Below are 23,090 nucleotides of genomic sequence, written 5' to 3'. Positions count from 1 at the left end.
GGTGCTGCTGTAGGCCCTCCTTGGTTGGGGACAGAAGCACCAGACCATTAGCAAACAGTATACATTTGACTTCAGATTCTTGTAGGGTGAGGCCGGGTACTGCAGACTGTTCTAGTGCCCTCGCCAATTCATTGATATATACAGTACCAGTCAAAAGTTTGGACACACCTACTCATTCAAGGGTTTTTCTTTATTTGTACTATTTTCTACATTGTTCAATAATAGTGAAGACATCAAAACTATGAAATAACACATGTAGAAAATAGAATCATGTAGTAACCAAAAAAAGTGTTTAACAAATCAAAATATATTTGAGATTTTAGATTCTTCAAAGTAGCCACCCTTTGCCTTGATGACAGCTTTGCACACTCTTGGCATTCTCTCAACCAGCTTCACCTGGAATGCTTTTACAACAGTCTTGAAGGAGTGCACACATATTCTGAGCACTTGTTGGCTGCTTATCCTTCACTCATCGCAAACCATCTCAATTGGGTTAAGGTCGAGTGATTGTGGAGGCCAGGTAGTCAGATGCAGTACTCCATCACTCTCCTTCTTGGTCAAATACCCCTTACACAGCCTGTAGGGGTGTTGGATCATTGTCCTGTTGAAAAACAAATTATTGTCCCACTAAGCGCAAACCAAATGGGATGGCGTATCGCTGCATGCTATGGTAGCCATGCTGGTTGCGTGTGCCTTGAATTCTAAATAAATCACAGACAGTGTCACCAGCAAAGCACCCCCATACCCTCACTTCTCCTCCTCCATGCTTCATGGATGGAAGCACATATGCAGAGATCATCCATTCACTTACTCTGCGTCTCACAAAGACACGGTGGATGGAACCACAAATCTCAAATTTGGACTCATCAGACAAAAGGACACATTTCCAAGACTCTTCTTCTTATTGGTGTCATTTTGTAGTAGTTTCTTTGAAGCAATTCAACCATGAAGGCTTGATTAAAACAGTCTCCTCTGAACAGTTGATGTTGAAATGTGTCTGTTACTTGAACTCTGAGAATAATTTATTTTGGCTGCAATTTCTGAGTCTGGTAACTCTAATCAACTTATCCTTTGCAGCAGAGGTAACTCTGGGTCTTCCTTTCCTGTGGCGGTCCTCATGAGAGCCAGTTTCATCATAGCACTTGATGGTTTTTGCGACTGCACTTTAAGAAACTTTCAGTCCTTGACATTTTCCAGATTGACTGACCTACATGTCTTAAATATTGATGGACTGTCATTTATCTTTTCTTATTTTAGCTGTTCTTGCCATAATATGAACTTTATCAAATAGGGCTATCTTCTGTATACCCCCCTACCTTGTCACAACACAACTAACTGGCCCAAACACATTAAGAAGGAAAGAAATTCCACAAATTAACTTTTAAGAAGGCACACCTTTTAATTGAAATGCATTCCAGGTGACTACCTCATGAAGCTGGTTGAGATAATGCCAAGAGTGAGCAAAGCTGTCATCAAATCAAAGGGTGGCTGCTTTGAAGAATCTCAAATATGAAACATATTTTGATTTGTTTAACACTTTTTTTGGTTACTACATGATTCCATATGTTTTATTTCATAGTTTTGATGTCTTCACTATTATTCTACAATGTAGAAAATAGTCAAATAAAGAAAAACCCTTGAATGAGTAGGTGTGTCCAATTTTTTGACTTGTTCTGTATGTTGAAGAGGGTGGGGCTTAAGCTGCGTCCCTGTCTGACTCCACGGCCGTTTGGAAAGAAATGTGTGTGTTTTTTGCCAATTTTAACTGCACATTTGTTGTTTGCATTTTATAATTTTATATGTTTTTCCCCCAACACCACTTTCCATGAATTTCTATAGCAGACTCAAATTGAGTCAAAAGCTTTTTTGAAATCAACAAATCATGAGGAAACTTTGCCATTGCTGTAGTTTGTTTGTTTGTTTGTTTGTTTATCAATTAGGGTGTGCAGGGTGAATAAGTGATCTGTTGTACAGTAATTTGGTAAAAAGCCAATTTGACATTTGCTCAGTATGTTGTTTTCGCTGAGGAAATGTATGAGTCTGCTGTTAATGATCTGCTGTTTTGTTATTTGTTATGGGGCCAAAAAGATTGGAGAAGTTGTTTATCTATGTATCTCCGTTTTGGAAAGATATAACTGTGTTTTTTTGTTTGTTTCGTTTTTTCCAAATTTCTCTGAAGTGGTTAAATTCTATGAATTCTTCCATTACATTGAGTTGATTTCTGACATGCTGTTCTTTCTTTTTCCGTAGTCTATTTCTGTATTGTTTTAGTGATTCACCATAGTGAAGGCGTAGACTCATGTTTTCTGGGCCTCTATGTTTTTGGTTGGATAGTTTTCTCAATGTCTTTCTTAGATTTTTGCATTCTTCATCAAACAATTTGTCATTTTAGTTAATATTCTTAGGTTTTCTGCTTAAATGTTTTTGATTTGATAGGGAAGCTGAGAGGTCATACTGTTTAGGTTTTATACTGCCAAGTTTACACCTTCACTATGACAGTGAAACATTTTGTCCAGGAAGTTGTCTAAAGGGAATTGAATTTGTTGTTGCCTAATTGTTTTTGGTAGGTTTCCACACTACTTTCCTTCATTCTATAGTATTTCTTAATATTATTCAGTTCCTTTGGCTTTGATGCCTCATGATTGAGTATTGCTCTGTTCAAGTACCGTAGACTGTGATTTTGCTGTGGTCTGATAGGGGTGTCAGTGGGCTGACTGTGAACGCTCTGAGAGACTCTGGGTTGAGGTCAGTGATAAAGTAGTCTACAGTACTACTGCAAGAGATGACATATTGGCGTTCCTACCGCAAGAGTCCCCTCGAAGCCTATCATTGACTTTGTACATGCCTAGCGTGCGACAGAGCTCCAGGCGTTGTGACCCACTGTTTTTGGTTATGTTGTTGTTGTTGTGTCTAGGGGGGCATATGGGGGAGGGAATGCAGTCACCTCCAGGTAGGTCTCTCTCTCTCTCTCACTTTGTGTCAGTATCTTTTTTTTCTCCATTGATATCCCTGTGACTCCCATGGACCTATGGCTCTATCAAAACAATGACTAACTGATAGCCTTCACAGGGTTCTTGTCCATGTTCTGCTGAACCATGATATCAATAATCCTAGTAGACAATGGTAGTCATTCAGAACCATGATATCAATAATCCTAGTAGACAATAACCAGGTTTCCATCCCACCTTTTTGATAGAAAATGTCACAACAGGCCTAATGGAAACAGAACATTTGTCGGTAAACTTTCCAAATGCCAACAAAAGAAAATAGGCTAGACAAGATGAGATATTTTTGTATCGCCAAAATTAATTATGCGAGAAATGTCAGTGGAACCATCGTATCGGAATAAACTTGGAGTCACACAATGACATCTTCCCTCTACGACTCGTCAGAAAACCATGCAGTTCATTAGGCTACACATAAAATAAGTTATGATGAACTTCACAGGGTTGTGAAAGTGCAAGATGAAGAGCTTCATGCTCTCACTGGTCATCCCCAAAGCCAACACCTCCTTTGGCCACCTTTCCTTCCAGTTCTCTGCTGCCAGTGACTGAAACGAATTGCAAAAATCGCTGAAGCTGGAGACTTACATTTCCCTCACTAACTTTAAACGTCAGCTATCTGAGCAGCTGTACATAGTCCATCTGTAAATAGCCCACCCAATCTACCTACCTCATCCCCATATTGTTTTTATTTACTTTGCTGCTCTTTTGCACACCAGTATCACTACTTACACACCATCATCTGCTCATCATCATCTGCTCATCTATCACTCCAGTGTTAATCTTCTAAATTGTAATTACTTTGCTACTATGGCCTATTTATTGCCTTACCTCCTCATGCCATTTGCACACACTGTATATTGACTTTTTCTTTTTATAGTGTTGACTGTACGCTTGTTTATTCCATGTAACTCTGTGTTGTTGTTTCTGTCGAAGTGCTTTGCTTTATCTTGGCCAGGTCAAACTTGTAAATGAGAACTTGTTCTCACCATCTTACCTTGTTAAATAAAGATGAAAGAAAATGTAAAAAAAGCTCCTTTCCAATAAATACTGAGTGTCTTGTTCTGGTGACATTATCATTGATGCTTGGCTGCCGTTTGACAAATATTTTGTCCATAATAATCTCCTGCAGGCTATACCAGCACTGTATCTGCGAGCTGTTGACTAAAGCCACGTGCCAAAACCAGAGTATTTTTGTGAGAAAACCAACAGTAGATTGGAAAAAGCAATGGAAACCCATTCAACTTAAAAAATGTATTCGGTACATGGGAATTTCACTGCAAAATATATTTTTATGTGCACTACGTCATCACGCACAGCCTTTTGTCCACAACAAGTCAAGTTGATGGAAACACATCTCTGATGGGAAAATACGCATATTGTTTTTATGCAGTTTTGAATATTCACATGAAAATCTGTCGCCAATTTGATGGAAACCTAGCTAGTGGTAGTCATTCTGATAAAACAGAGGTCAGAGGTCACAATAGGAGGGAAAGTGTGTTCAATCATTATCTCCTGCCCATGAGCTCTTGAGCCTATCCACCACCCAAGCCAACACACGCACATACACCGACACACACACGCACACACACCGACACACACACCCGCTCTCTAGGTCTATGGGACTGATGATGATCTCCCGTTGTTAAAGGGAAGAAACACACACTGGCTGTCAGCCCAATGACTCTGTTTTCATTCAGGCTATTTTACAACATCAGCACCCAGGTAATTAGCAGTTTTAAATGAACAAAGTTGACTGATACCTGCAGACATGCGTATTCGTAACCTCATGTGTGTCCCTCAGCTAGCTGAGCTTGTCTGCAGTGTGTGTGTATGTGTGTGTGTGTGTGTGTGCGTACAAGAACGTGTGTGTGTGTGTGTGTGTGTCTGTGTGTGTCTGTGCGTACAAGAACGTGTGTGTGTGTGTGTGCGTACAAGAACGTGTGTGTGTGTGTGTGTGTGTGTGTGTGTGTGTGTGTGTGTGTGTTACATAAAAATACTAATCTACAGTAGACTATGTAGCGGTTAGATCTTCCATCCCCCTGGTAGCCTGACACACTTCCCCTTTGCCCCAAAGCCTTGCTCTAAACCACGGACCAGAGGAATAAATATGCTCTGAATGATTTGAAGATAATATACTCCATCCGTGGACAGACACACTTTTACCAGTCATTCTCCAGTGAATCAACTGAGAACAGTTTGCCTGAGCATTTGTTGGCTGGTTGACACACTCTATGGTTGGAATACAAGGGGAGTAACCAGTGATGGGATGGCTACACTTTTAATGGTCTTCTGTTGTGGCCCTTTCTCTCTTTTCTCTCGCTCTATCTATCTCTCTCACTCACTTTCTATCTTTCTCACTCACTCGTTCTCAATCTTTCTCTCTTTTCTCTCGCTCTATCTATCTCTCTCACTCACTTTCTATCTTTCTCACTCACTCGTTCTCAATCATTCTCTCTTTTCTCTCGCTCTATCTATCTCTCTCACTCACTTTCTATCTTTCTCACTCACTCGTTCTCAATCTTTCTCTCTTTTCTCTCGCTCTATCTATCTCTCTCACTCACTTTCTATCTTTCTCACTCACTTGTTCTCAATCTTTCTCTCTCTCTCTGAATCTCTATCTCTCTCACTCACTTTCTATCTTTCTCACTCACTTGTTCTCAATCTTTCTCTCTCTCTCTGAATCTCTCTCTCTGACTCTCTTTTTCACTCAACTATATATTTTCCTCCGTTACAGCATCCTCTCTCTCTTTTTGGCTCTTTCATTCACTCAGATACTGCACATGTCTCAGCCAGTATATGGTTATCTTATCTTGCTCTCCCAGCATGAAGCTGAAGCTGAACTCAACCCACCCACTGTGTCCTTACCTTCACATGCGCAGGCAAGTTCCATGTGAATGCAATGCAGTACTGAACTGCATGTACTGGCGGTGAGGGAGCGCTAAAGTTTTCTGACTGTCTTGATGCTGAGTTGAGTTTCTATTTGTATTTCTTAATACAATTCTAGAAATGAAAGAGAGAAGCAGAGCGAGAGAGAGAGCGAGAGAGAGCGAGAGAGAGAGAAAGAGAGAGAGAGAGAGGCAGAGAGAGAAAACCAATCAGGATGATTTTCTTACACAATGGGCTACTTTACATGCCTGACGTCATGCCTAACTTAACAGCTGTCTCCCTCCTCCCTCTTTTCTGTCTTAGATGTTGTAACAAAGCATAACGGCTGTCTCCCTCTTCCATATTCTCTGTCTTAGATGTTGTAACAAAGCAAAACGGCTGTCTCCCTCTTCCATATTCTCTGTCTTAGATGTAGTAACAAAGCATAACAGCTGTCTCCCTCTTCCCTGTTCTCCCCGTCAGAACTGCAGATCAGTGCCTGTGGAAACCCTGGGGTTCCACCCAAAGGCATCCTGGTCGGGACACGCTTTAACGTGGGAGACCAGATTCGCTACAGCTGTGTGACCGGGTACGTCCTGGACGGGCACCCACAGCTAACCTGTGTCACCAACGCGGAGAAAGGCGCCGTGTGGGACTTCCCTGTGCCCATCTGCAGAGGTGAGTGTCCATGCCCTGGCCCTGTGTGTGTGTGTGTGTGTGTGTGTGTGTGTGTGTGTGTGTGTGTGTGTGTGTGTGTGTGTGTGTGTGTGTGTGTGTGTGTGTGTGTGTGTGTGTGTGTGTGTGTGTGTGTGTGTGTGTGTGTGTATGTGTGTGTAACACAGTGTTGGTGACAGCTGCATGCTGGGAGTGTGTCTGTGGAGATGGTACGGTGTTTGTATGGCAGATGTGTGACAGATTTCTCCGAATGTGTTTGAGTTTTGTGTACATCTGTGAAACTGTATGTGGGTGTATGTGTGTGTGAGAGAGAGAGAGAGAGAGAGAGAGAGAAGAGAGAGAGGACAGAGGACAGAGGACAGAGATAGAGAGAGAGTACATGAGTACATAAAGTACAGGTGTATGATGGTGGTGTACGCCAGGGTTTTGCACACCATAAGCGAGTGCTCTGACCTTCTACATTATCCTTACTTCTGAATAGTTAGTCGGATTGTTTATGAGTGTTTAAATAGCAACAATTCATCACTAACTGAAAGTGGATGATTAATTGACAACATATTCCAGTATGTGACAACTGATATTTGAGAGCAGCATCTACAGAACATGTTACCTATTTTCCCAGGAGAGACAAAGGCCAACGCTGTCTCCTCTGCGGACGTGAACTGACAGGATCTTTTTTCACAAGAGCTGGGGACAGTTATTCATGAACCCTTACACCCTATCAGCATAGAGCAACACACACACACACACACACACACCATCAGCATAGAGCAGCACACACACACACACACACCATCAGCATAGAGCAACACACACACACCATCAGCATAGAGCAACACACACACACCATCAGCATAGAGCAACACACACACACCATCAGCATAGAGCAACACACACACACACCATCAGCATAGAGCAACACACACACACCATCAGCATAGAGCAACACACACACATCATCAGCATAGAGCAACACACACACACCATCAGCATAGAGCAACACACACACACACACACACACCATCAGCATAGAGCAACACACACACACACCATCAGCATAGAACAACACACACACACACACCATCAGCATAGAGGAACACACACACACCATCAGCATAGAGCAACACACACACACCATCAGCATAGAGGAACACACACACACCATCAGCATAGAGGAACACACACACCATCAGCATAGAGGAACACACACACCATCAGCATAGAGGAACACACACACACCATCAGCATAGAGGAACACACACACACACACACCATCAGCATAGAGGAACACACACACACACACACCATCAGCATAGAGGAACACACACACCATCAGCATAGAGGAACACACACACCATCAGCATAGAGGAACACACACACCATCAGCATAGAGGAACACACACACACCATCAGCATAGAGGAACACACACACCATCAGCATAGAGGAACACACACACACCATCAAGCATAGAGGAACACACACACACCATCAGCATAGAGGAACACACACACCATCAGCATAGAGGCAACACACACACCATCACATAGAGGAACACACACACACCATCAGCATAGAGGAACACACACACCATCAGCTTAGAGGAACACACACACACCATCAGCATAGAGGAACACACACACCATCAGCATAGAGGAACACACACACACACACACCATCAGCATAGAGGAACACACACACCCACACACCATCAGCATAGAGGAACACACACACACCATCAGCATAGAGGAACACACACACCATCAGCATAGAGCAACACACACACACCATCAGCATAGAGCAACACACACACACCATCAGCATAGAGGAACACACACACCATCAGCATAGAGGAACACACACACACCATCAGCATAGAGGAACACACACACACCATCAGCATAGAGGAACACACACACACCATCAGCATAGAGCAACACACACACACCATCAGCATAGAGCAACACACACACATCATCAGCATAGAGGAACACACACACCATCAGCATAGAGGAACACACACACACCATCAGCATAGAGGAACACACACACACCATCAGCATAGAGGAACACACACACCATCAGCATAGCGGAACACACACACCATCAGCATAGAGGAACACACACACACCATCAGCATAGAGGAACACACACACACACACCCATCAGCATAGAGGAACACACACACCCACACACCATCAGCATAGAGGAACACACACACCATCAGCGTAGAGGAACACACACACACACCATCAGCATAGAGGAACACACACACACACCATCAGCATAGAGGAACACACACACACCATCAGCATAGAGGAACACACACACACACACACCCATCAGCATAGAGGAACACACACACCCACACACCATCAGCATAGAGGAACACACACACCATCAGCGTAGAGGAACACACCCACACACCATCAGCATAGATGTACACACACACCATCAGCATAGAGGAACACACACACCATCAGCATAGAGTATGAATCGTGTGATTGGCTCCCCTCGCTTTGAACACATTCAGACGTATTGTTCCGTGTTGGGGCCAATTATAATGTGCATTATCCATGACCGTTTTCAAATAAAAGCCTCTCCATAGACACCGTGTGCCTCCGCCCGCTATGTCCTTAATAATCAGTCTAAGATGACAGCAACGTGCATCATGTTTTCCTTCTGTCTGATGAACACGAGACTGGATCGAATTACCAGAGGCCCATTCAATGGAGTAATTGCAAAACAAGTAGTAATGTTACTCCTCCCTCCGGCAATGGGATGCCAGCCTGCATATTAAACTAAACCATTACGTGATCCATAATTGAACATGGTTGTTTAAAAAAAAAAAGGTGAAATGGAACAGAAAACGGTTAGAGTTGCAAGCCTGAAAGGTCAGAAGAGATAGAGGGACTAGAAGTTCAGATGCGTTGGCAATATAAACCTCTGCTTTGATACATTCTACATGTGTTGGCCTTGCAGTACAGAGTACAGTGTTTGTACAGAACTATTCAAGGTGCAGTACAGAGTACAGTGTTTGTACAGAACTATTCAAGGTGCAGTACAGAGTACAGTGTTTGTACAGAACTATTCAAGGTGCAGTACAGAGTACAGTGTTTGTACAGAACTATTCAAGGTGCAGTACAGAGTACAGTGTTTGTACAGAACTATTCAAGGTGCAGTACAGAGTACAGTGTATGTACAGAACTATTCAAGGTGCAGTACAGAGTACAGTGTTTGTACAGAACTATTCAAGGTGCAGTACAGAGTACAGTGTTTGTACAGAACTATTCAAGGTGCAGTACAGAGTACAGTGTTTGTACAGAACTATTCAAGGTGCAGTACAGAGTACTGTGTGTGTACAGAACTATTCAAGGTGCAGTACAGAGTACAGTGTGTGAACAGAACTATTCAAGATGCAGTACACAGTAAGGTGTTTGTACAGTACTATTCAAGATGCAGGTACAGAGTAGGGTGTTTTTACAGTACTATTTAAGGGTGTTTAATATATACTGTACAGCACATTCATGTTCATATTGTCCTCATGATTTTGGTTGTATTCTACTCTTTGGACATTTCAATCTCTCTACCATGCATCAGGGTGACTTCTGGTAATGAAGAAGTACTATGTGATAGTTCAGTGGAAAGTTCTGAGAGAAATCAAGCGTCAATCACAAATCACGTACGTGTTCCGGAGATTGTTGTGACACACCAGTGAACGACCGTAACCTAGATGCTGTTAGTAGATGTTCAGCCAGCAATGTATTGTCCCAGATCATGGGATACTTCTTTACATCTAGAATTCAATCCCCAATTATTTCCTGTTGAAAATGGGAGAAGAACTCAAAATGACCACCACATCTTTAATATAAGGCCGTCGGTTCCATCACCGTCGGTCGGCTGAATCATTCAGGGTAACATTTCATGTGTCTGAAGGTGAACTCCGCCGGATATCTCAGATCACCTTGTCTGCACAGTTTCCTTGAGCCGTAGACTGTAAAAACAAGCCACATTTATTTTTTTTATGAACAGGGAAGTTAATTAATACTGTGAGATTTCAAAACTTTTAAAACCATGACTAGAGTGAGACTTAACGAATAGAGCAAAGAGCTGCTGTTTTATGTGTAAGTTCATGTTTAAGTTGCTATTCAGCACTGTCAACACTTTGTTCAACACCTTTATAAGCCATAAAATGCACGTTCTTCCTATTTCCACATGCTGCAACCAACATTGCAGCTGCAATGAGTGAGAATAGCAAAGTGTTCAGATAAGCTTGCGTTGTTATTATTAGCAGCTTGTGTCTTATTTAATATTGAGGAATATTTCACTTTTGCTGGTCATAGGAGTAACATGAATTGGTACATAAGGCAGAAATAATGCAGTGGGACTTGAGTTTAGCCATCAGCTGGAAGAAATGCAGAGGGACGGTGAGCAGCAGCCTCAACGCTTCTCCCTCCCTCCCCTCAGATGGACCATCAGGTGCAGGACATCAGTCCAGTAAAGGAAAAAAACTTTACCATTATGCTGTGCCTCACAACTAATACAACAAATTATCGATGACCAGTGGGATCACGTACTGTACCTATATTTTTTTTATATAATTTCAAAATGGTCTGAGAGTAACTTCATGGCTACAGAACTGCTTTTAATTGGTTAATGTTGCATAGACTTTTTTAAAGTCATGTATTTTTACGCAGAAAGTGATCTTGACTCAGAAAACGTTGGTGACCACTGATCTAGACATTTACCTTCTGCCTGTGCTCTTTGTATATTAATGGCCCAGGGAGCCTGTTCTCTCTATATATTAATGGACCAGGGAGCCTGTTCTCTCAATATATATTAATGGCCCAGGGAGCCTGTTCTCTCAATATATATTAATGGACCAGGGAGCCTGTTCTCTCAATATATATTAATGGCCCAGGGAGCCTGTTCTCTCAATATATATTAATGGCCCAGGGAGCCTGTTCTCTCAATATATATTAATGGCCCAGGGAGCCTGTTCTCTCAATATATATTAATGGCCCAGGGAGCCTGTTCTCTCAATATATATTAATGGCCCAGGGAGCCTGTTCTCTCAATATATATTAATGGCCCAGGGAGCCTGTTCTCTCAATATATATTAATGGCCCAGGGAGCCTGTTCTCTCAATATATATTAATGGACCAGGGAGCCTGTTCTCTCAATATATATTAATGGCCCAGGGAGCCTGTTCTCTCAATATATATTAATGGCCCAGGGAGCCTGTTCTCTCAATATATATTAATGGCCCAGGGAGCCTGTTCTCTCAATATATATTAATGGCCCAGGGAGCCTGTTCTCTCAATATATATTAATGGCCCAGGGAGCCTGTTCTCTCAATATATATTAATGGACCAGGGAGCCTGTTCTCTATATATTATTATTAATGGCCCAGGGAGCCTGTTCTCTCTATATATTAATGGCCCAGGGAGCTTGTTCTCTATATATATTAATGGCCCAGGGAGCCTGTTCTCTATATATATTAATGGCCCAGGGAGCCTGTTCTCTATATATTATTATTAATGGCCCAGGGAGCCTGTTCTCTCAATATATATTAATGGCCCAGGGAGCCTGTTCTCTATATATATTAATGGACCAGGGAGCCTGTTCTCTCTATATATTAATGGCCCAGGGAGCCTGTTCTCTATATATATTAATGGCCCAGGGAGCCTGTTCTCTATATATATTAATGGATCAGGGAGCCTGTTCTCTATATATTAGTGGACCAGGGAGCCTGTTCTTAATTTGTGGCCCAGGGAGCCGGTTCTCTATATATACTGCTCAAAAAAATAAAGGGAACACTTAAACAACACATCCTAGATCTGAATGAAAGAAATAATCTTATTAAATACTTTTTTCTTTACATAGTTGAATGTGCTGACAACAAAATCACACAAAAATAATCAATGGAAATCCAATTTATCAACCCATGGAGGTCTGGATTTGGAGTCACACTCAAAATTAAAGTGGAAAACCACACTACAGGCTGATCCAACTTTGATGTAATGTCCTTAAAACAAGTCAAAATGAGGCTCAGTAGTGTGTGTGGCCTCCACGTGCCTGTATGACCTCCCTACAACGCCTGGGCATGCTCCTGATGAGGTGGCGGATGGTCTCCTGAGGGATCTCCTCCCAGACCTGGACTAAAGCATCCGCCAACTCCTGGACAGTCTGTGGTGCAACGTGGCGTTGGTGGATGGAGCGAGACATGTCCCAGATGTGCTCAATTGGATGCAGGTCTGGGGAACAGGCAGGCCAGTCCATAGCATCAATGCCTTCCTCTTGCAGGAACTGCTGACACACTCCAGCCACATGAGGTCTAGCATTGTCTTGCATTAGGAGGAACCCAGGGCCAACCGCACCAGCATATGGTCTCACAAGGGGTCTGAGGATCTCATCTCGGTACCTAATGGCAGTCAGGCTACCTCTGGCGAGCACATGGAGGGCTGTGTGGCCCCCCAAAGAAATGCCACCCCTCACCATGACTGACCCACCGCCAAACCGGTCATGCTGGAGGATGTTGCAGGCAGCAGAACGTTCTCCACGGCGTCTCCAGACTCTGTCACGTCTGTGACATGTGCTCAGTGTGAACTTGCTTTCATCTGTGAAGAGCACAGGGCGCCAGTGGCGAATTTGCCAATCTTGGTGTTCTCTGGCAAATGCCAAACGTCCTGCACGGTGTTGGGCTGTAAGCACAACCCCCACCTGTGGACGTCGGGCCCTCATACCACCCTCATGGAGTCTGTTTCTGACCGTTTGAGCAGACACATGCACATTTGTGGCCTGCTGGAGGTCATTTTGCAGGGCTCTGGCAGTGCTTCTCCTGCTCCTCCTTGCACAAAGGCGGAGGTAGCGGTCCTGCTGCTGGGTTGTTGCCCTCCTACGGCCTCCTCCACGTCTCCTGATGTACTGGCCTGTCTCCTGGTAGCGCCTACATGCTCTGGACACTACGCTGACAGACACAGCAAACCTTCTTGCCACAGCTCGCATTGATGTGCCATCCTGGATGAGCTGCACTACCTGAGCCACTTGTGTGGGTTGTAGACTCCGTCTCATGCTACCACTAGAGTGAACGCACCGCCAGCATTCAAAAGTGACCAAAACATCAGCCAGGAAGCATAGGAACTGAGAAGTGGTCTGTGGTCCCCACCTGCAGAACCAGTCCTTTATTGGGGGTGTCTTGCTAATTGCCTATAATTTCCACCTGGTGTCTATTCCATTTGCACAACAGCATGTGAAATGTATTGTCAATCAGTGTTGCTTCCTAAGTGGACAGTTTGATTTCACAGAAGTGTGATTGACTTGGAGTTACATTGTGTTGTTTAAGTGTTCCCTTTATTTTTTTGAGCAGTGTATATTAGTGGACCAGGGAGCCTGTTCTCTATAGATATTAGTGGACCAGGGAGCCTGTTCTCTATATATATTAGTGAACCAGGGAGCCTGTTCTCTCTCTCTCTCTATATATATATTAGTGAACCAGGGAGCCTGTTCTCTATATATATATTAGTGGACCAGGGAGCCTGTTCTCTATATATATTAGTGGACCAGGGAGCCTGTTCTCTATAGATATTAGTGGACCAGGGAGCCTGTTCTCAATATATTTTAGTGGACCAGGGAGCCTGTTCTCTATATATATTAGTGGACCAGGGAGCTGCTTGCTGAGGGCTAATGTGATGAGAATCTCAGTGGCTCATCTGCAGCCTGCCAAGGCATTGGCATTGGTACAAATTGATTTTTTTGCAGACATTCTTCAACCCCCAATAGAAATGAGAGGCTATTTTAGTGATTTGAAGCCAACTACCTATTCCCTGGACATTATGAGAGAGGCATTTGCTTTGCATGAATGTTTGAGAGGGGAAAAGCATTATGTGGACTGACAAAACTCCAAATTAGATTTGCTACTCTCTGCAGTGTGTGTGTGTGTGTGTGTGTGTGTGTGTGTGTGTGTGTGTGTGTGTGTGTGTGTGTGTGTGTGTGTGTGTGTGTGTGTGTGTGTGTGTGTGTGTGTGTGTGTGTGTGTGTGTGTGTGTGTGTGTGTGTGTGTGTAACTGGTGTGAAATGGCTGGCTAGTTAGCGGTGCACGCTAGCGGCATTTCAATCGGTGATATCACTCACTCTGAAACCTTGAAGTAGCTGCTTTTGCGGAGCGATAGTTAACGATGCTTTGAAGGGGACTGTTGTTAATGTGTTCAGAGTGCCCTTGGTTCGAGCCCAGGTAGGGGTGAGGAGAAGGACGGAAGTGTGTTACTGTTACGTGACTGCAGTATGTGTTAGTGTGTGTGTGTGTGCATTAACATCATACTTGCCATATAAATGTACATTTCCTCTTTTGGGAGCACCCTTAATGCTTTACAGAACAATTTAGTGTTTTCGTTTCCGTCTATAAAACTGTAATTAAGGAACAGTACATATTTAGTCATATATACATGTCAGAGTAATGTTAAAATGTTACAGTACAGTTTAATGAATGCACTCACAGCTTGATGTTTGTTTGTCCATATAATATTTATATATTCTTAATTACATTCCTTTACTTTGATTTGCGTGTATTAGTCATTTGTCGTGAAATTGTTAGATATTACTTGTTAGATATTGCTGCACTGTCGGAACTAGAAGCACAAGCATTTCACCACACGCGCAATAACATCTGCTAAACATGTATACAGTATGTGACTGTCACGTCCTGACCATAGAAAGCTGTTATTTTCTATGGTAGAGTAGGTCAGGGCGTGATAGGGGGGTTTTCTAGTTTAGTTTTTCTATGTTGTCATGTTCTAGTTTTGTATTTCTATGTTGTATTTTTGGGGGATGATCTCCAATTAGAGGCAGCTGGTCATCGTTGTCTCTAATTGGAGATCATACTTAAGTAGGTGTTTTTCCCACCTGGGTTTGTGGGAGATTGTGTTTGAGTTAGTGTATGTTTCACGTTTCACCTCTGCGTCATGGTTTGTTGTTTTTGTTATTCAGTTTATTTATATGTATTGCATAGTTTCACAGTGAAAATAAAATGTGGAACGACACACACGCTGCACTTTGGTCCGCTCCTTCCTACGACAGCCGTGACAGTGACCAATAAAATGTCATTTGATTTGAAAAGCTCAAAACAAATGTATTTTAATGAAATACATGAAACATTAGATTATTGATATGCCATTTAGTGTGATCGCTATGACAAATATTTTCATAAATACCAGCATACAAGTCCAATCAGTGCCCATTGACCAATTACAATAAAACGGGTCTATTTAAAACCTCCTGGCTAATTATGAATAATTGCCAATGCAACTACTGTTGTGACTACAGAAACGGTCAGTAGATATTTCTGTTTAGCAGTGGTCTGATCTACTACAGCAGGTATTCCCAAACTGGGGTACGCGCAATGCCGTCGGGGGTACACCAAATAAAAATGTGATTCACATATTCAAACAGTCCATTTATATTTTCCAACAGGGATATACATTTGGGTGAGGTTTTTTTCTCGCCTGAGTAGCCTCGTTTCACTGCCACAAATTAAATGAAACCATCTAGAGTTCAGCGAAATAACAACACAATGTCAAATACAGGTAGCCTAGTCAAATAATTAACATCCAATCACATTAACCATTACTCTCTCGTGGGAATTCCACTAGCGGTCCGCATGTATGTAGCCAAACGTAGCTGCTGCTCATGTTGGTATCTGTACTGATGGTGCAAAAGCCATGACAGGGAGACATAGTGGAGTGGTAATGCGCGTGCAAGCAGTTGCTCCCGACGCCACTTGGGTACACTGCAGCATCCACCGAGAGGCTCTTCCTGCCAAGGGAATGCCTGACAGCTTGAAAGACATTTTGGACACTACAGTGAAAATGGTTAACCTCTCTAGGGGAGGTGGGACGAAATCGTCCCACACTATTCAACAGCCAGTGACAAATCAGAGCGCCAAATTTTAAACCACAAAATGTCATAATTCAAAGTTCTCAAACATAGGACTATTTCACACCATTTTATAGATACACTTCTCCTGAATCGAACCACGTTGTCCGATTTCCAAAAGGGTTTACAGCGAAAGCAAAACATTAGATTATGTTAGGAGAGTACATAGACACAAAAAAAACACACAGCCATTTCCAAGCAACTGGCATGCATCACAAATACCCAAAACACAGCTAAATGCAGCACTAACCTTTGATGATCTTCATCAGATGACACTCCTAGGACATTATGTTACACAATACATGCATGTTTTGTTCAATCAAGTTCATATTTCTATCAAAAACCAGCTTTTTACATTAGCATGTGATGTTCAGAACTAGCATACCCACCGAAAACTTCTGGTGAATTTACTAAATTACTCACGATAAACATTGACAAAATACATAACAATTATTTTAAGAAATATAGATACAGAACTCCTTCATGCAATCCCTATGTCCGATTTTAAAATAGATTTTCGGCGAAAGCACATTTTGCAATATTCTGAGTACATAGCTTGGCCATCACGGCTAGCTATTTTGACACCCACCAAGTTTGGGACAACCTAAACTCAGAATTACTATTAGAAAAATTGGATTACCTTTGCTGTTCTTCGTCAGAATGCACTCCCAGGACTTCTACTTCAACAACAAATGTTGTTTTGGTTCCAAATAATCCATAGTTATATCCAAATACCGGCGTTTTGTTCGTGCGTTCAGGTCACTATCCGAAGGGTAATGCGCGAGTGCATTTCGTGACAAAAAAATTCAAAATATTCCATTACCGTACTTAGACGCATGTCAAATGCTGTTTAAAATACATTTTTTAGGTATTTTTCTCGGAAAATAGCGATAATATTCCAACCGGGCAACGTTGTATTCATTCAAAGGCTGAAAGAAAAAAAATTGAGAAGTCTCGTGAATGCGCATCTCAGTTTCACTGTCCCCAGGCTGACCACTTACAAACTCTGCTGCTGAACTTTGCCCAGAGACAGCAGACACCCCATTCCACTTTCTGGCGGCTTTAGAGAGCCAATGGAAGCCTTAGAAAGTGTCACGATACAGCACAGATGCTGTAATGTTGATAGAGATGCAACAGAAGGAAAATAAATTGTCAGACAGGGCACTTCCTGCATGGAATCTTCTCAGGTTTTGGCCTGCCATATGAGTTCTGTTATACTCACAGACACCATTCAAACAGTTTTAGAAACTTTAGAGTGTTTTCTATCCAAATCTACTAATTATATGCATATTCTAGTTTCTGGGCAGGAGTAGTAACCAGATTAAATCGGGTACGTTTTTTATCCGGCCGTGAAAATACTGCGCCCTATACCACAACAGGTTAACTTTGCTATAGCAAGGCCCCTGAACTCCATATCTGCAATGATATGGGCAGCGTCCATGTAACGCTTTTACAACATAGAGAAGTGCGCTGGTTATCAAGGGGCAAAGTATTGACATGTTTTTAAATTGAGAGACGAGCTTAAAACCCCTCTGGGACATGTGGGACGCTTCCCACCCGCGGTACACACTATCAACAGCCAGTGAAATAGCAGGGCGGCAAATTCAAAACAACAAAAATCTCATAATTCAAATTTCGCAAACATACAAGTATTGTACACCATTTTAAAGATAAGATTCTCCTTAATCCAACCACAGTGTCCGATTTCAAAACGGCTTGACGGCGAAAGCATAACATTAGATTATGTTAGGACAGCGCCTAAACAAGAAAAAACACACAGCCATTTTCCATGCAAGGAGAGGCATCACAAAAAACAGAAATACAGCTAAAATGAATCACTAACCTTTGAAGATCTTCATCAGATGACACTCCCAGGACTCAATGTTACACAATACATGTATGTTTTGTTCGATAAAGTTCATATTTATATCCATAAACCCCATTTTACATTGGCTCGTGATGTTCAGAAAATGTATTCCCTCCAAAACCGTCGGTGAATGAGCACATGAATTTACAAAAATACTCATCATAAATGTTGATAAAATTTTACAACAGTTATTGAAAGAATTATAGATACACTTCTCCTTAAAGTTGTCTTTACTGACCCTAATTTTCACTTGTCTGACCGCTTGCATGATGACGAGTTTCTCACACGACTGGCCTGTCTGGTGATGTTTTTCTCACCTGAATGATCTGAATCTATGATTACAGGGACTCTCTGCAACTATATTAAATGTGCGGGACAGAATTGTGGCTATGATTAACAAGGACAGCACACAGGTCTTTCCATCATTGTATGATTTTTTTGTGTGCAAATGAACTCAAGCTTACAGACAATGTCAAATGTAATATAGCAAAGCACATGAGTGAGTTGGGTGCGCAATTCCTCACGTACTTTCCCGAAATGGATGACACAAACAACTGGATTCATTATCCCTTTCATACCCTGCCTTCAGTCCACTTACCGAACAAGAGAGCCTCATTGAAATTGCAACAAGCAGTTCTGTGAAAATTGAATTTAATCAGAAGCCACTGTCAGATTTCTGGATTGGGCTGCGCTCAGAGTATCCTGCCTTGGCAAATTGCGCTGTTAAGACACTGATGCCCTTTGCAACTACGTACCTATGTGAGAGTGGATTCTCGGCCCTCACTAGCATGAAAACTAAATACAGGCACAGACTGTGTGTGGAAAATGATTTAAGACTGAGACTCTCTCCAATAGAATCCAACATTGCAGAGTTATGTGCATCCTTTCAAGCACACCCTTCTCATTAACCTGTGGTGAGTTATTCACCATTTTCAATAAACAAATCATGTTGTATATGTAAGATGGTTAAATAAAGATCAAAATTATTGATAATTATTATATTATTGTTGTGCCCTGGTCCTTTAAGAGCTCTTTGTCACTTCCCACGAGCCTGGTTGTGACAAAAACTCACACTCATTCTTATGTTTAATAAATGTATAGTGTGTGTTTGGCAGGCTTACAATGATGGCAAAAAACAACATTTGAGAGTGCGCTGACCCTGGTGCTAGAGGGGGTATGCAGCTGGAGGTTGAATGTTTGAAGGGGTACGGGACTATAAAAAGTTTGGGACCACTGTACTACAGTATGACATTGGTTTTCAGGACAGTTTTAAAATCGAACATCTTTGGCTACGTTATCACAGGCTACCAAATTCTTATGTCTTTTTCACTAATTGGTCTATTGACCAATCAGATCAGCTCTTTTGCCAGTAATTGGGCAAATGATCAGAAATGGGCTGCCTGTGTAAACTCATCCATAGTATGCATGTGCTAATTTGGAATCTTCATGGGTGTGTGCTGCCAAGCTCACTTTGGAGGAGTGTGACTTCAATCTGCCAGGCCTGATCTCTCTCTCCAATATAGATTTGAAATCTCACTCTAGGTGGGAAAAAAAAGACATTCAAAATAAATCCCAGTGTTGATTAAGGGAGAACAGAGAAAGCATTTTACTGAAGAGTAAAAAAAAAAAACTCAAACTATAAACAATGTGATGCGCTTTCCAAGCAGTGGCTCTGCATTACTCTAAACCAGGGATCATTGGGCCGTTATAAATTCAACTTCAATTCATGGACAAGAAAGCATCTTGATAATTATGGAAAACATAGGAAAGAGCAAATTAAAGCCAAATTCTCTCTACCATATGCATTATGCAATCTGGCACTTAATTAATCCAGGTATGGTAGTCACATTTTTTTCACTTCAAATCTAGATAAATGTCTTCAGCTCTAAACAACAACATGAAGAGTGGATGGTTGGTGGCACACAGTGGATTTGATCTCCATAGTTGGACAGTTGGAAAACTTAATCAGATTACTGACTTGTGTTATGACAGATGAAGTAATATAGGATGGAGCCGCTCGTGTGGTGATGCCAGACATACTAACGTTTCAAATGGATGAATACTCCATCTACTCCATGTCTCGTTGTGTCCCTTGTGTAGGGTCCCTTGTGTTGTGTCCCTTGTGTTGTGCCCCTTGTGTTGTGCCCCTTGTGTTGTGCCCCTTGTGTTGGGTCCCTTGTGTAGGGTCCCTTGTGTAGGGTCCCTTGTGTTGTATCCCTTGTGTTGTGTCCCTTGTGTTGTGCCCCTTGTGTAGGGTCCCTTGTGTAGGGTCCCTTGTGTTGTGTCCCTTGTGTTGTGTCCCTTGTGTTGTGTCCCTTGTGTTGTGCCCCTTGTGTTGGGTCCCTTGTATAGGGTCCCTTGTGTTGTATCCCTTGTGTTGTGCCCCTTGTGTTGTGTCCCTTGTGTAGGGTCCCTTGTGTTGTGTCCCTTGTGTTGTGTCCCTTGTGTAGGGTCCCTTGTGTTGTGTCCCTTGTGTTGGGTCCCTTGTGTTGGGTCCCTTGTGTTGTGTCCCTTGTGTTGTGTCCCTTGTGTAGGGTCCCTTGTGTAGGGTCCCTTGTGTAGGGTCCCTTGTGTTGTGTCCCTTGTGTTGTGTCCCTTGTGTTGTGCCCCTTGTGTTGGGTCCCTTGTATAGGGTCCCTTGTGTTGTATCCCTTGTGTTGTGTCCCTTGTGTTGTGCCCCTTGTGTTGTGTCCCTTGTGTAGGGTCCCTTGTGTTGTGTCCCTTGTGTTGTGTCCCTTGTGTAGGGTCCCTTGTGTTGTGTCCCTTGTGTTGTGTCCCTTGTGTTGGGTCCCTTGTGTTGTGTCCCTTGTGTTGTGTCCCTTGTGTTGTGTCCCTTGTGTAGGGTCCCTTGTGTAGGGTCCCTTGTGTTGTGTCCCTTGTGTTGGGTCCCTTGTGTTGGGTCCCTTGTGTTGGGTCCCTTGTGTTAGATGCCTTATGTTGTGTCCCTTGTGTTGTGTCCCTTGTGCTGGATCCCTTGTGTTGTGTCCCTTGTGTTGGGTCCCTTGTGTTAAATAGGATTCCCTATCATTGAGTCAGAAGGAGAGGTATTGGTATCCTCAGCATTGATCCTGGATATAGAGTAGCCTAAACAAAATGGTCACACAGCCCTTGTTAATCCTCCCACCCCCACCTTATTAACATACACTAACTACTTATATTTAGGAAGTTGTTATTCCCAAGTTATAATGCAAACAATAACAATTCAATAAAAACACAAACACTGAAATGAATGACTCTAGATATGCTGTAACAACAACAATTCACCGCCACTCTAACCTCCTCAAATGCTATTTGGAAACTGGAAAAAATATATATTTTCTATAACTAGTTTTTTATTGGAGCTTTCAGTCAGTAAAGCTAGGATTTGCTTGGTTTAAGGGGGCTGGAGCCTGCGGCAGAGAGAGTTGGTGAAGCTTTGTGTGAATCCGTGAAATCGTCATGACAGCGCTGCTGTACAGGTGTACCGGGAGCCCCATAGAGGCAGGCACTTTACTCAGCTCAGCTCTGCTATTCCAATTCTGCTGTGCTGGGGTGACAACATCCTCCAACGGTATTAACGGGCATTACCGTCAACTCTTGTCATCCAGCTAACCATACCTTGCGCCTAGAATCCCATATCCTATAAAGTCAGCCTTAACATCCTCTGGACAAAAACAGAAACTACTACATACACAACTACCAAATCGATGTTTCTTTTTAGGGAACGGGGAAAGAAAAATAACATGTGTATCTGGACACCTTCCAGCCAGGCTTTCAGGATGTTTTAGAGGTCACTGATACCAAGACAGTAAACTGGACTGATGCAAAGCAGCAATGCATCCTATTAACAGTGAACAGGGGGCTTCTCCAGCCTTAATCACAGTGTTATTAACCAGCAGCTAGAGGTGAACAGGGGGCTTCTCCAGCCTTAATCACAGTGTTATTAACCAGCAGCTAGAAGTGAACAGGGGGCTTCTCCAGCCTTAATCACAGTGTTATTAACCAGCAGCTAGAAGTGAACAGGGGGCTTCTCCAGCCTTAATCACAGTGTTATTAACCAGCAGCTAGAAGTGAACAGGGGGCTTCTCCAGCCTTAATCACAGTGTTATTAACCAGCAGCTAGAAGTGAACAGGGGGCTTCTCCAGCCTTAATCACAGTGTTATTAACCAGCAGCTAGAAGTGAACAGGGGGCTTCTCCAGCCTTAATCACAGTGTTATTAACCAGCAGCTAGAGGTGAACAGGGGGCTTCTCCAGCCTTAATCACAGTGTTATTAACCAGCAGCTCGAGGTGAACAGGGGGCTTCTCCAGCCTTAATCACAGTGTTACAGCAGCTAGAGGTGAACAGGGGGCTTCTCCAGCCTTAATCACAGTGTTATTAACCAGCAGCTAGAGGTGAACAGGGGGCTTCTCCAGCCTTAATCAAAGTGTTATTAACCAGCACCAAGCACTGCTTTGCTACAGATGTAGAGGCAGGTTCTGTAAGGCCCAGTAACATTTTGGCTATAAATATGCATTACATAAAACTGGCATCAAAGCTGTTCTTCATGGTGCCCTGTGTATCAGAACACATGTTCAATATATCTGAGTAACCAGGTTTTAACGGTACATTGCAGTTACATGATATATTCACAGCTTTCAGAGATTATATAACAGCTTTGAGAGAGTGGCTAAGTGGGAGAAGAAATACATCTGTGAAATGAGCACCATTGGAAATATTTTTTGCCCATTACAGACTGATTTGAAGGAACCAGATTTCAGTCTTTCTGGA

General features: G+C 42.6%; 1 protein-coding gene across 1 annotated transcript in view; it reads left to right on the top strand.

Annotated features, from left to right (window-relative positions):
• Nucleotides 1-23,090, top strand: part of csmd1a (CUB and Sushi multiple domains 1a) — a 161,558-nt gene that overhangs the window by 11,117 nt on the left and 127,351 nt on the right. The window contains exon 2 of the mRNA XM_082970274.1: nucleotides 6,354-6,548. Within this exon, the coding sequence (XP_082826400.1) occupies nucleotides 6,354-6,548 (195 nt within the window). The remainder of the gene's footprint in view (nucleotides 1-6,353; nucleotides 6,549-23,090) is intronic.

The sequence above is a fragment of the Salmo salar genome, chromosome 27 (assembly GCF_965601325.2).
Source record: "Salmo salar chromosome 27, fSalSal1, whole genome shotgun sequence".
Classification (NCBI taxonomy): Eukaryota; Metazoa; Chordata; class Actinopteri; order Salmoniformes; family Salmonidae; genus Salmo; species Salmo salar.
This window is presented reverse-complemented; position numbering and strand designations above follow the sequence as displayed.